The 14,460-nt window shown below is 33.2% G+C and overlaps 1 protein-coding gene across 2 annotated transcripts; it reads left to right on the top strand.

The window, feature by feature from the left end:
• The first annotated feature begins 5,456 nt into the window (after window positions 1–5,456).
• LOC120186191 (heavy metal-associated isoprenylated plant protein 39-like) lies at window positions 5,457–14,006 on the top strand. 2 transcript variants are annotated; one of them, XM_039190192.1, is made up of 4 exons: window positions 5,457–5,560; window positions 5,762–5,837; window positions 6,220–6,649; window positions 13,995–14,006. In XM_039190192.1, the coding sequence occupies exons 1-3, from the start codon at window positions 5,555–5,557 to the stop codon at window positions 6,636–6,638; spliced, it is 501 nt and encodes a 166-aa protein (XP_039046123.1). In that variant the 5' UTR covers window positions 5,457–5,554; the 3' UTR covers window positions 6,639–6,649; window positions 13,995–14,006. The 2 variants fall into 2 exon arrangements, with proteins under 2 accessions (XP_039046123.1, XP_039046122.1); XM_039190191.1 differs by lacking the exon at window positions 5,457–5,560 and having other exon boundaries at window positions 5,678–5,837.
• Window positions 14,007–14,460: the final 454 nt, after the last annotated feature.

Raw genomic sequence — 14,460 nt, 5'->3', positions numbered from 1 at the left:
TGCCTTAGTCGTCACCCTTTGTTGTTGGTCACTTCATAATCGGATTACAACGCATAGTGAAAGGAATAGTTGCTTAAATTGTTGGAATCATCACCCTTAGTCGAAATCAACAAGTCGTTGTGATCACTCATTTTTTGCTGCAATGATCGTTTCAAGCATTGGGGTACGATCGTTAGGTGTTCGGGCGGTCACACTCTGTTGAGTTTTCAACTGATTGGCATCGGTTGTAGTGGTCGGTGGTAGTGAGGGGATTGAAATTAGGATTTTTCTTTGGGATTTTGGTTTATATTTTCAAAAAAAAATTGGTTTTTTAAAATAACAATTTTAAGTGTTTTAACAAAAAATTTAAACTTGTATATGGCTAACTCGTTTCACTTAACGGTAGAATTTCATGGCGGTTACAGCCCAAGCACCTAAATGTGTGGCATTAGAAACATTAAACACTTATTTTTAATGAAAAATTTGTAGACACCTAAAGTTAACATTGAGTATAGTTTGGACACTTATTTTTACATTAAGTCTAAATACAATTAAGAGAGAATAAATATAAAAAATTGAATGTGCACATGATACGAAGATTGGTTTTGAATAAAAAATAAAAAATAAAGAATGATGTATTATTTTAGTGGTGGATTGAGATTGGAGAAGACCAAAGGTTCAAGAACGTTTGATAAATTGAAAAATAAAATTTGAAAAAAATATGATTAAATTTAATTTAAAATACAATGAATTAATACAAGATGTAAAAGAAGATGGTTAAAAATTGAAAATTTATGGAATTTTAAAAATTAAGAATCCCAATTAAAATATAGAAATTAGGGGACCTTAATTATAAATATAAAAATAGATGGCTTCAGTTATAGATATAAGAAATCGGGGGCTTGAGCTACATGAAGTGCTACGGTGCGGCAGTTTAATATACGGCTAAAAAAATGCGCTAATGGTTTTGTTATTTTTTTTATAATAAAATCGGTAAAAATGACCGAAAATAATATTATTTCTATCGGTTCTGTTATTATTATCAACTACCGATATCTGTAAATAGCTACCTAAAATATTATTTTTACCGATTTTTTTCTACCGTTTTTACCTATATCGATAACTAGAACTGATAGAAATAATAATATTTTCGATTATTTTTTTACCGGTTTTATTATTTAAAATAATAATAAAATCAATAACTTCTTATTTTAGCAGTATATTAATATGCCGCATATGAACATTTCCTCTTAGCTACTGCTTAGATGATATTAAAAAGTCAGAAAAAGGAAGTAGCTGTGATTGTTGAATAGGCGATGGCTAAAAACCAAAGTGAGTCGATATTCCAAAGGAGTGCTTTGGTCAAACTGCATGTTGGATTAGGGTTTAGGGCAATTAAAAGATGCACTTTAGCCATATAGCTTAAGTTTATAAAAAGTAAAACTTGTCCAGCTTTGCTTTTTGCTCTTATGTATTCCCATAACATTTTATGTTTAAATCAATCTGATTTTTATGTTTTAAAATTAAAAACCAATCACATGCCTAATGGAACTTAATAATAGATTTTTTTTAAAATTATCATACCCGCATCAAATAATTTTCTTGTATGATTTTTACATTTCATATATATATTTTTTTGGAGTTAATATTTTGAAAGAATCTTCGGAGAAAGAATTTGAAACACTCAATACCCTTCAATAACCTCAAAAGATATAAAGAGAATATTTTTGAAATGAGGATCTCGAAGATTCAAATTTTATAAAATTTGCGATCTATTAATAAAACCTCTAATAAACTCATGCGACATATTAAAATTAAATTTATCGTTATTTGATCATATTTATCTAATATTTTCACATACGAAAAACTCTTATATAATTTATATCTATACATTTAATATCAATACTAAAAATTACTATAAAATCTCTATATCCTTATAGATAAAACCACTTCACCCTCACATAATTCTCTGTCATCTAATAATAAAAACGACACCAATCAGTACTCCTTCTTTCACCAAGTACAATTTTCTACTCAAACAAAAAATAAATTATTTCCATCAACAAAAATCATTCGACTTTTGAACAAAGTGGACCTTTTTATTCAAATTTCCACTCCACCAGTTTTTTCTTACCTGTACTTTATTATTATTTCCCATTCATTAATAGGTTATGCAGACAATGATTGACACGTGTCAGACTATGGAGCAGCCACTATAAGTTGATGTTAACATAAAAAAAAATTAAACCGATTCTCATTAAACTTTGATTTATTTTTTATTTTACTCACCGTATTTTTTATTTTACTTATTAAATTTTATAAATTAAATTATTTTGTTTAATCTATCGTTAATTTGTGATCACTGATTATTTTAACTGTGATGTGGCAAATATATTTATATTTAATATTAAATAATTAAATAAAAATATTTTTAATTTTTAATTCCTAAACCTAGACCTAATCATAATCCCCAAATCTAACCCCATCGTTCCCAAACTCCATCCCATCAATCCCCATCTCACATTTTCTTCCCGATCAGAGAAAACAAACAATGAAACCGTCTCCATTCTTCGTTCTTTCCACCCTTTTCCTTTCTCTTCTTCCTTTTTCCTTCTCCTCCAACGACACAGATACCCTTACTCTCTTCCGTCGTCAAGCCGACACCCACGACAGCCTCATCTCCAACTAGAATGACCGCGACGCCTGTTCCTCCGCCTGGCTCGACGCTGTTTGCTCCTCCACAGGTCGAGTCACCGCACTCTCCCTTTGTGGCCCCATCACATCCCTTTTCCTCCTCGACCAACTTCGAATCCTTTACCTCCAAAACAACCGCTTGAACGGCACCGTTTCACCCTTAACTAACTGTTCCAACCTTAAACTTGTTTATCTTTCCAACAATGATTTACCCGGCTACATCCCCCTGCAAATATCGCTTCTCAAACAGCTGATCCGCCTAGATTTATCCAACAACAACATACGAGGCAACATTCCTCAAAAAATCTCCGGTCTGAAACGACTCTTCACTCTCCGGCTCCAAAACAATGCATTGACCAGTCAAATCCCAGATTTTTCATTTTTTCATCTTCCCTTGGAAACTTGAAAGAGCTTAATTTAACCAACAATGATTTTCTGGGTTTTGCTTGTCGATTGGGATATGATTGAACTGGGGTTGGGGATAGGATTGATTTTTCATCTTCCCTTAACAATCCAGTTTTTGAGTGTGAGTTGGGGATTGATGGCGGTGGAGTTGGGGAACGATGGGGGTTAATTTTGGGGATTATGATTAGGTTTAGGGATTAAAAATTAAAAACATTTTATTTAATTTTTAATATTAAATATTAGTATATTTGCCATATCACAATTAAAATAATAATAAAATAATTTTCATCATGTGGACTTAATTTCTCAAATAATGCTGTTAAAAAAATTTATTCGAATAGGACACTCTCGAAATTGTTTCGTGAAATAGAGTGATCCGAAGACACATTAGAGTTCAAGCGACATACACACAAATTGAGGGTGGAGTTCAATGTGTCTACCATATTTTTTTCATTAATTTCATTCTATGTAAATGTACAAAGGGTAAATTACACAATTAATCATTTAATTTTATTCTCTCTACAAATTAATTAAATGCAACTGCACTGTTTTGGACAACAATTTCAATTAGAAATTATGTAAGCACGATGTTTGTTTCTTTAGTATACAAATTCAATGCTAGAGTTGATAGATCAAATTAGCTTCTATATAACAACTTGAACAATGGTCGATGAGTGATCAAAATAGGAGTAAAATAAAAATTGAGTGATTAAATTAAAAAATTAAAAGTACAGTGAGTAAATTTAGAGAGAGAGTAAAGTTGAATGATTAATTATGTAATTTACCCTTTGTACAAGTGAAAAAATATGGGCGAAAAAATATGGGCGTCTGTCATATTTTTTTTCATGTACAAAGGGTAAATTACACAATTAATCATTCAATTTTACTCTCTTTCTAAATTCACTCATTGTACTTTTAATTTTTTTTAATTTAATCACTCAACTTGTGTACTAAAAGGTAATTTTTTTCACTTTTTCATAAATGTACAAAGGGTAATATTTTTCGGAGTCCAAACATTGAATTTGTTTACTAAAGAAACCAACATTATGCTTACATAATTTCTAATTGAAATTATTGTTCAAAACAGTGTAGTTGCATTTAATTAATTTATTTTTATTATACCCTAAATTAGTTGGGTCATAACTCCCACCTAAACCTAATTTCAATTAGAAATTTGTGTACTAAAGAGACCAACATCGTACTTACATAATTTCTAATTGAAATTGTTGTCCAAAATAGTGCAGTTGCATTTAATTAATTTATTTTTATTATACCCTAAATTAGTGGGGGTCATAACTCTCACCTAAACCTAATTTCAATTAGAAATTATGTGAGCATGATGTTGGTTTATTTAGTACACAAATTCAATGTTAGAGCTGATGGATCAAATTGGCTTCCATATAACAACTTGAACAATGGTCGATGAGTTATCAAAATAGGAGTAAAACAATCCATGTCATTGTAGAGTGATCAAAATAGGAGTAAAATAAAAGTTGAGTGATTAAATTGAAAGAATTAAAAGTACAGTGAGTGAATTTAGAGAGAGAATAAAGTTAAATGATTAATTGTGTAATTTACCCTTTGTACATTTATATAGGTGAAAAAAATATGGGAGTGACATTGCACTCCATGCGTCTCCCCCAAATTCTTGGACTTTAATGCGTCTTCGAGTTTTTGTAACATTCGTTCTATTTCACGAAATAATTTCGAGAGTGTCTTATTCGAACAAATTTTTTTCAACTACATTATTTAAGAAATTCAGCCCATGTGTGATCACAACATTAAAAAGTTAATGATGGATTAAATAAAATTATTTAATTTATAAAATTTAATAAATAAAATTAAAAAATACTATAAATAAAATAAGCTAGAATAAATTTAAATAAGAAATGATATAATTTATCCTCTAGAATATTCAAACGTCTGCATTCAACGGTTTGTACCGCTTGTTATTTTACTTTTTATACTTTTACAAGTGCTGCTTCCGTTGAAAATAACAAAGAAAATCTGTGTACGGAAACATGCGTGGGTTCCACTTTGTACATCACCTGCACTACAATGGAATTTTGCAGTTTTAATTTTTAATAAAATTTTCCATATTTTCAGTGTCATAAATAAATAAATAATAGAAAATTTAATTGATGCTCCTCGAAATAGTAAAATATAACCTCTTTTTTATTATCAAAGTAAAATATAAACTTTAGTGCTATTACTTTATTTATATTTAAGAATAAAAACTGAAATAAATAAAATAAATCAAAGAAGTGGTATTGGCCATTAGGTGCGACGCCCCTTTCAAGAGCAGTGGAGATGATTCGGACAAGGCTACTTGTTTTACTGCTTTTACAATTTTCATCTCTGGTATCAATGGTCCCTTGTTTCCAACTATTTGTTGCCTAAACACACATTACGTTTTCTATTTTCAACATTCCCTCTCTTTTGAACTCTGCAATTCTCTCTCAAAGCTCCAGCACAAATGAAGGTCTGTTCTATTTCCTTTACTGGCTTTTGATTCTTCATGTTCTTTTATTGCGTTTTGATGGGTTGTTGTTGATTTCCACTCTAATTCTCGTTTTATTCATAAGAGTAGAAATGGTTTCTTTGATCTACTCCAATGTTTCATACTTTTTCTCCTCTGCTGATTGATGATCTCAAGCATAGATCTCTTGTTTTTAAATCACAGAAGGTTGTTTTGAAGTTGGACTTGCATGATGACAAAGCCAAGCAAAAGGCTTTAAAGACGGTTTCAACTCTTTCAGGTACCCCTTCAAAACTTGAACCTTTAATTCAGGCAATTTCCTTTTTCCTCTCTGCTGTTGTTATTTTCGTCATCTTTGCAAGAATTCAACCCTGGGAAAAAGTTATTCCAGTTTTGGCCTTTCTTTCCAAGTTTCCAACTTTAATTGGTGATGGAATACTCCGCATAAAAGGATTCACTTGGCTGCTGTCCAAATGCTTTTATATTAAACATGGAAAAGGATGGGACTGGATAAATATTTGCATGCTTTTGAACTTTGCCTTGGATTCTAATTTTGTCTCTTGTTGTATTGTTGTGATTTGTTTTAAATTCTGAGATTTCAATGCAAGTCAAATCATATTCTTTTTGGTGAACTTGTTTTTATTGTCATGTAAAATTGGTAGGAATTGATTCCATAGCCATGGACATGAAGGCAAAGCGGTTGACAGTGATTGGAACAGTGGATCCAGTAAGCGTGGTGAGCAAATTACGCAAGTACTGGCCAACTGACATCGTATCAGTAGGACCAGCAAAGGAACCAGAGAAGAAAGAGGAGCCAAAGAAGGAAGAACCCAAGAAACAGGAGGAACCAAAGAAAGAAGAACCCAAGAAGGGAGAGGAACCAAAGAAAGAAGAGCCTAAGAAGGAAGAGCCAAAGAAAGAAGAACCCAAGAAAGAGGAAGAGAAGAAGCCGGCGCCGGTGCCCCCGCCAGACCCCGTTTCGGAGCTTGTCAAGGCCTACAAAGCATACAATCCTCATATGACAACTTACTACTATGTTCAAAGCATGGAAGAGAATCCAAATGCTTGTGTTATTTGTTAACATAGAAAATGGTAAGGGAAAGATAACTTTCTCTAACTAGTGAAGGATTTGAATGTCATCAATCAGAATAGAAGGTACACCAAATAAGAGAACTCCTTTGTATATAGATGGTGATGTCTCATTAATCTTTTTTTTCATGTACAATTAATATGTTTTATAGAGACTAAATAAATGAAATTTTGGAATTTTTTTTTTTGCATATGGTAATATTTGGATTATGATGGTTGTAAATAGTTTATTTTTTATTTGAGCGGAGAGCTATAATTAATTGTCCGTGGTGGAATTATAGAGGTGAATGTAGTCTTGTTTTTTAGATTTGAAGGTGAATGTCGTCTTGTTTTGGAGATCTGAAGAATATGAAAGATTTTATCTTTTTAGCCATGCATAGTGATTTATATGTGTATCTTTAGTGTTGATATCAAACCAAGAGTTATGGAAGCTACTCGTATTCTGATCGGATAAATAGATTTGACTGTCAGTAGATCACGTGAACCTACATATTAGTGGCAGATGTACTAAGCCCTCATAGGGACTAAATGCACCCCCATCATTTTAGAAAAGTGGTTAAATTTAACTTAATGTGTTAAGAGAGAAAAAATTAAAATTTTTGTATACCATTAATTTTAAAAAATATATATATTAAAATTTTAGACCCTATTCTTAAATTCCTGGATTCACCACTACAACTTATGATCACATCATAAACTCATAGTTGACCTTAGGGTATAAAACTCTAAATGACCAACGGAGCAGGTATAGTAGTTTTGAACCCATCGACTATATATTTTCCCATTAATGTATAGACAATTTATCATCTCCTTGATGTGCCTTTTTTGAAACTTCTTCGCAGACAGCCGCCCTAACAAAAAGATAAATCAAAATCAAAATTCCACCTTTGAATGACAGCTGACAAATTAAAAAAAAAAATAAGAGCACGTCCACATGTTTAACACCTTCATGTCCATAACAGAAAACTCAATGCTCCGTCCCAAATGCATTGGTCGGTTCATTATAGTTTAGGTAATCATTATTCTGCTGAAGATTTCTAATTTCAAGCTCACCGTCTTTCTATAGTTTACTGCCGTTAAGGTTAATTTCATATATATATATATCCTTCTTGAATTTACAAGCTTGGAATCTCGTGTACTTCATGCAATTCAAATTAAATTAATAACATTTTTGAAAAATCAGTAACTTAGCAGAAAGCAAAATAAAATAAACAGACTGCTGTTTTAAAGCAATATTCCACATGAAGACCACTCCATGAACTGCCGTACTATTCCATGCATTAAAATTGAAACTGCATGTGACCCAAGATGCGCCCATTGTTTTTCCCGCTATAATTTCATTCTTCCTTGCTGATAAAATATTAGGTGGCTCCTCTTTGGGCATGTGCTCCTGTTGTTAAACAAAACTGATTAGATTAGTGTTGTCTTGTTCTGAAACATTTCATTTTCCTTGTAACAAAGTTGTTAGCCAATAGTGAACTTACTCAAAGTTTCAGCAAATGCAGTTAGTGAAGGATTTGAAGACTTGTAAACAAAGCGAAATTACAGTGAATCCAAGTAGATCATAGAAAAAAATGTCTTCGCTTCCAACTTTCTTCACCATTAAAAAACCACTTTAGCCAACTTATCAATGCCTACATATTTCATAAATCAGAAACTATTGAATGAACTCAATGATAAAAGGGGATATTGTTCTCTCTAGAGAGAATTTGGATTCAGGTAGTTATATTTACCGGGTGTATACATCATCAATAGTTTAAGAAAAATTCTTAAAAATACTATATTTTAATCATCTCATAATATATACATATATTTTGTAAATTAGAAACTATTGAATGACCTCAATCATAAAAAAATAATATTATTCTCCTTAAAAAAACCTTAATTTATATATATATATATTTTTTTCTTCAATCATGAGGTGGAAGAAAAGATTAAGATGAGGAAAGTATAGCTTTTTGGACGGCAAACAGAAGCTTACGCAAGGGATTGTTGAGCAAAGAAAGACAAAGAATGAAATTGTCTTGTATAGATATGGTAGTTAAGCATTTAAAGAGATAAGTTGGAAGATGGAAGCAAGTAGTGCGAATTTCGGTAATGGTGGGGGCAAGAGGATAGATGTCTCTTCACCTTGTTCGAGAAATCAGACCTAAATCTCAATTTGGTGCACTCAACCAATCTCATATATTACTGTTATCCGTAATACGGTAACAACGCTACAGTTTATGTTCCATGCTCCATTACATGTTCTATTTGTTCTTTTTGGTTACAATTTGGAATAGCATTAGTTATACTTATATCTATACAGCAACTGTAGACAGTAAGGGTGTTTAAAAATATCTGACTCGGTTGACTCGATCTGACGACTCGAATTAAAAAAATCGGGTATTCTCTTAAAAAAATAATAATTTAAACAAAAAATTAAAAACCGAATATCCGATTACCCGAATTATGAGTATCCAATTACCCGAATTATGGGTATCTGCAAAATCCGGGTACCCGAGTACCGGGTACACGTACTGGTCGAGACACGGGCCGAAAAATCTAGTACCCGGGTAGCCGGAACTTCAAGTAACCCGAAAACCAGAAATACACAACTTAGTAGATTTGTCAACGTGCCAATTTGTTTTACAACCCTGACCTTAAACGAATCTCTCAATTGCTGTAAAGAATGATCTAAAAGAAGGTTGCGTCTAATGGGTGGATGAGGTAAGTGAGCACAAGTGCCAACAGCATCAACACGTAAGCCATCCCTTGTCAATTGAAGTTCCTGCACAAGAAATGCGACCAAATTTCTGCTTTTGTCAATGCCTCCATAAGAATAGAACAATGGGGAAGACAGTTTCAGCTATTACTTCAGCCCTAAAATGGTAACTTTTTTCTTTCTTTCTTGAGATCAATACAGAAAGGAAGCAAAGAAAAGGAAATTACCATCACCAGTGGGAGAAGATGCTGCGGATGCAGACTGAGTCCCAACATAGGGAGCCATAAGTAGATAATACACAGGAATATCAATATAGCATTTAGATAATGCGTAACAGTTACAAGCATTTAGGGTTAGAGACTCTTTAAAGGCGCACTCATGGTGAGGCCCTTAGCAAAGGACTAAGAGAAGCGTGAGACTCCTACTTCAGTGATGGAATAGTAAAGCCTTAAGTAGGTAGCATTTGATCTAGATCATGCATTTGATCTAGATCATGCATTGATCTAGAATATGAATGTATCTACTGTTTAGTACCATGTCTTTATCATGCTTGTGTTTCTGAATTCTTATGGTGCTTTAGATTAGCAATTATATTGTTGGGCTTTGTAAGCTTAGCCTTCGGATGTTTTTCGTTGGCAGGTTAGTAGCTCGGGCCGTCCATGGAGCACCGCCGTAGCAAGACTTCCAACATCTCTGATAGAGTATTGTACTGTAGCTTCAGTGGGCATATGTATTCATAAGACCTTACTCATATATCCAGTATATTAAACTTGATGTTGTATTATTTTGGTTTTAAAGTATGTGTCACAGAGCTCCGATTTTGTAAAATGTTTTTATATAAATTATTTATGACTTACCATGATACCATTCAAGATGTTTGAAAAGAAAATGAACAAGTTTGTAAAATCAGAGTTTGTCTCGGTAGCTAGTGTGACACTTTATGCCCAATCGGATTTAGGGTGTTACAGATGTAATCTAAAATTTTTATTGGACAATAAGACATCATATTTTATCTAGTTAATGAAAAATTAGGTTGTTAAACACTATACATTCCAAAAAAATTCTATCATGAACACAAGATTGTTGAAGCAACAAGTTTATGATATAACTAGTGGAAGAATTAGACAAACAACAAAAGAAAATTCAAACTAATAGTTCTTGAACAAAAGAGGCAGCAAATTCAACTTCGAGTAGCAAATTATCACAAAACTTACATCAAAATACTTAGCTTCATTATCACTGACAATTTTTAGACATATTCTTATGCATCCACAATCTGTACACTATCGTTGTTAATGCAATCTTCTACCGTTGACACGTCACTGGTAGAGGAAAAATGACGGCATCACCTGACAAATTGAGATGAAATTATAATAGTAGATGATCCGGGAATATTCTTAGTAGCAATGATAACAATCGTAAAGCACATGCAGCCCGTGACAGTAGATGAAGCAGTCAAGAACGACAAAAAAAGAAGAAAGTGAACTGACGTGGGAAGTGTCGACGATCGCGATGAATCAACGACTAAAAAAAAGGAAAGTCCCTCTTTTACATTCTCGAATTACGAAATCTTCGTACAATTATATTGTTTCAAGAGTTCGTGATAAGCTCTCAGGGTGGAAGGCTAAAACTTTGTCCTTGGCTGGAAGAATCACCTTGGCAAAAACAGTGTTATCGGCAATTCCTTCTTACTCAATGCAAACAATGAAGCTTTCAAAAGGGACATGTGATGAGATAGAAAGGCTAATTCGAGGTTTTATTTAAAGACGTACTGAAACTAGAGGTGGAGTTCATCTCGTACATCGGGAGAACATTTGCAAACCAATAGTTAAGGGTGGCCTGGGTATGAAGAAATTGAATGTTCAAAATGAGGCTTTTCTCATGAAACTAGCTTTCAAATTGGTGGTTAATTCCGATCAATTGTGGGCTAGAGTGCTACTCACTAAATATAAGTGGGTGGAATTGATACCCGAGTCCATCATTCGTACGAGAAGTTCACATGTTTGGAAGGGTATATCTCAAGTTTGGAACGAGGTACGACAATGCTTTGTTTGGAATATTGGTAATGGGTGTACTGTTGATTTTTGGAGGGGGTGATTGGCTTAGTGACGTGAGACCCTTGGTGAATTGTGTTGTTAATCTAGCAGAGAGAGATAATCTCCCAAGGCAGTTGGTCTCTTCTATGGTCGACAGTAGTGGTCAGTGGTGTTGGGATCTCATCATTGACAAACTGCCGAATAACATTATCCATCGTCTGGCAGCAACAATGCCCCCACAACAAAACTGTCGAACTGATACTATGGGTTGGAAATGGAATGTTGACAGGCAATTCTCGGTTAAATCAGCTTACGAGTTGAGGCGGGGATCTTTGAATGATGATTCACATAAAGTGTGGGAGGTGATATCAAAGTATCGAGGACTGCAGCGAATTAAAATTTTCTTATGGTTACTAGCGAATGATCGACTATTTACTAATACAGAGCGAGTAAGACAACATATGGCCACAATCAACAGCTATGGAATCTGCGGTCAGTCAAGCGAAACATCGGATCATCTCTTTCGTCAATGTCATATGGCTATGGCTATTTGGTCATCGTTAATTAAAATGGAGAAGTTAAGCGGATTTTTAACAAGAAATTTCAGAGATTGGATGCATATTAACATTGCTTCCCCGGGGTATTATGTACGTGAAGAGGGTGATTGGGACTTATTGTTTGGCTCGATTCTTTGGTTGATCTGGACGAATCGGAATAAAAGATTGTTTGATCCGGATTATTTTGAGCATGAATCTGTACTTGAAAAGAGTAGGCGCCTCACCCTCAAGGCTACCAGTGCAATGGATTCGACTTTGTCAAAGATTCAGCTTTCTCATCGTTCATCTACTATATCCGATATTTGGCATCCGCCTCCTCATAATTGGTGTAAGGTTAATACGGATGGGTCTCGTAACGTAGAAAATGGACTAGTGTCATGTGGGGGCGCCATTCGATCCTCGAATGGTGGTTGGATGTTTGGATTCTCTAAAGTGATCAGAGTTTGTTCCATAGTTGAAGCGGAGTTATGGGGTATCCATGAAGGTCTTTCCCATGCTTGGAAGAGTTGTTTAACCGAGATTGGAATATTATTTTGAGGCATATAAGCCGGACTGCAAATAAGGTGGCAAATCAAATAGCTAAGATTACCGCAAGAAGAGGAGAGGTTCATAAGGTATTCTCCATTTCACCACGAGAAGTGGCTGAATTAGTCCAACAAGAAGTTGCCGACTGTAATTTGACAGCAGAAGCTTAATCCACTGAAGCTTTTTCTTTTGTTCACAAAAAAGAACAATTAAGAGCTTTAAATGGTATATGAATATCAAGTTTAATGTGCATGTTTCTATTGTTGGTTAACGAATTTAAAATAAAGTATTTGATACATAAATTTAGGTCAGGTTTAGTCGGAGTGATTTTGGTGATTAACGCGACGTATGTTATCTGAATAAAAAAATCCCAATCAAGTATTATATGTCAAAAAATCAAAGAAAAAAATTTGAATGTCGAATAAAGGCAGTTTGGTTTCACTAGGTACAGGTTTGTGCCGATGAAGGATCAAATTGATAGAATTTTTAAATTTTGAAGATTAAATTTGTTGAATTATTTTGAATTGAAATTAAATTTATAGAATATATAAAATTTGGATTAAAATTATTGTTATATTAGTCACATAATCACCTTCATTAAATTTTAACTAAAATTTAACAACCAATGATCAAAATTGAAAAAAAAAACATAATGTTAATTATGAATTTATCAAAAAAAAATAATTTGATAATCAAAATAGAAATGTGATAATAGATGAAGTATCAAATAAGTAATTTACAAAAAGAAATATAACTTTTTTTATAATGCAAAAAATTGCAACATCATTCATGCAATAAAATTGTTAAATTTTTGTGATAGAGAAAATAACCTCAGTGACCGAAAATGCCTTATAATATACGATTTTAACAAACTTTTTTTGGATTTGCGAAAATGACCAACAAATTCACAACGCGAACTCCAATTTCGCAACCCAATTTCTAAATTCGCAACGCGAATATGTAAATCGCAACACAAAAGTCAAATTCGCAACACAGAAGTCAAATTGGCAAAGCGCGTTTATTTTCGCAACTCAAATTTTATTTTCGAATTCGAAACACAATATTAATTTCGCAACACAAATGTAAACAATATTATCGCAAATCATAACCTAAAACCCTAAATCACAACTCAGTCTCATCTCCATCTCTCACTCTCTACGACGACATCAGTCCCATCTCCGACGAAATATGTCCCCATCTCCGACGAAATCCGTCTATCTCCATCTCTCAGAGCAACCCTCACAACTATTCACGGTCAGAAATGGAAAATCAACCATCGAGGGTTAGTTTTTTTAATCTCTTATTTTTATTTTGAAATTTTTGTATTATTATTAGATTTTTCTTATATTGACAATGGCACTGAATTTTTTAATTCTTAGTGCTCTGAATTTTTTAGTTCACTTGGAATTCTTCATCAAAGCTCATGCATTCAGACTCCCTAACAAAACGGGGTTGCTGAACGTAAACATAGGCATATTCTCGAAATTACAAGGGCACTTCGTTTTCACTTAAAAATTCCTATCAAGTTTTGGGGAGAGTGTATTACTACAGTTTTCTATATAATAAACCAGTTACCTTCTTATGTTTTGAATTTCAAAACTCCTTTTGAAGCCCTTCACCATAGAGTTCCTGATCTTTCTCATTTAAGGGTTTTTGGGTGTCTATGTTATGCTACCAAGCTTAACTACTTTGACAAGTTTTCTTCTAAGGCTATTCCTTGTGTTTTCATGGGATATTCTTCAACTCAAAAGGGGTACCTTCTATTTAGTCTTCAATCAAAGCAGTTTTTTGTGAGTAGAGATGTTGTGTTCCATGAAGTTATCTTTCCCTTTCATTTTCCTATTTCAGAATCTTCTCCTTTTTTTCCTTCACATTCTCATATTCCGGATTCTGATTTTTTAATCTTTGATTCTTCAATACCAACTAATATGTCTCATGTTGATAATTCTTCTAGTTCTTCACAAGAATTTCATACTATGTCACATATTCCCT

The sequence above is a fragment of the Hibiscus syriacus genome, unplaced genomic scaffold, assembly GCF_006381635.1.
Source record: "Hibiscus syriacus cultivar Baekdansim isolate YM2019G1 unplaced genomic scaffold, ASM638163v2 tig00113337_pilon, whole genome shotgun sequence".
NCBI classification, from domain to species: domain Eukaryota; kingdom Viridiplantae; phylum Streptophyta; class Magnoliopsida; order Malvales; family Malvaceae; genus Hibiscus; species Hibiscus syriacus.
The sequence above is the reverse complement of the archived record's forward strand: the minus strand, read 5'-3'. Positions and strand labels throughout refer to the sequence as shown.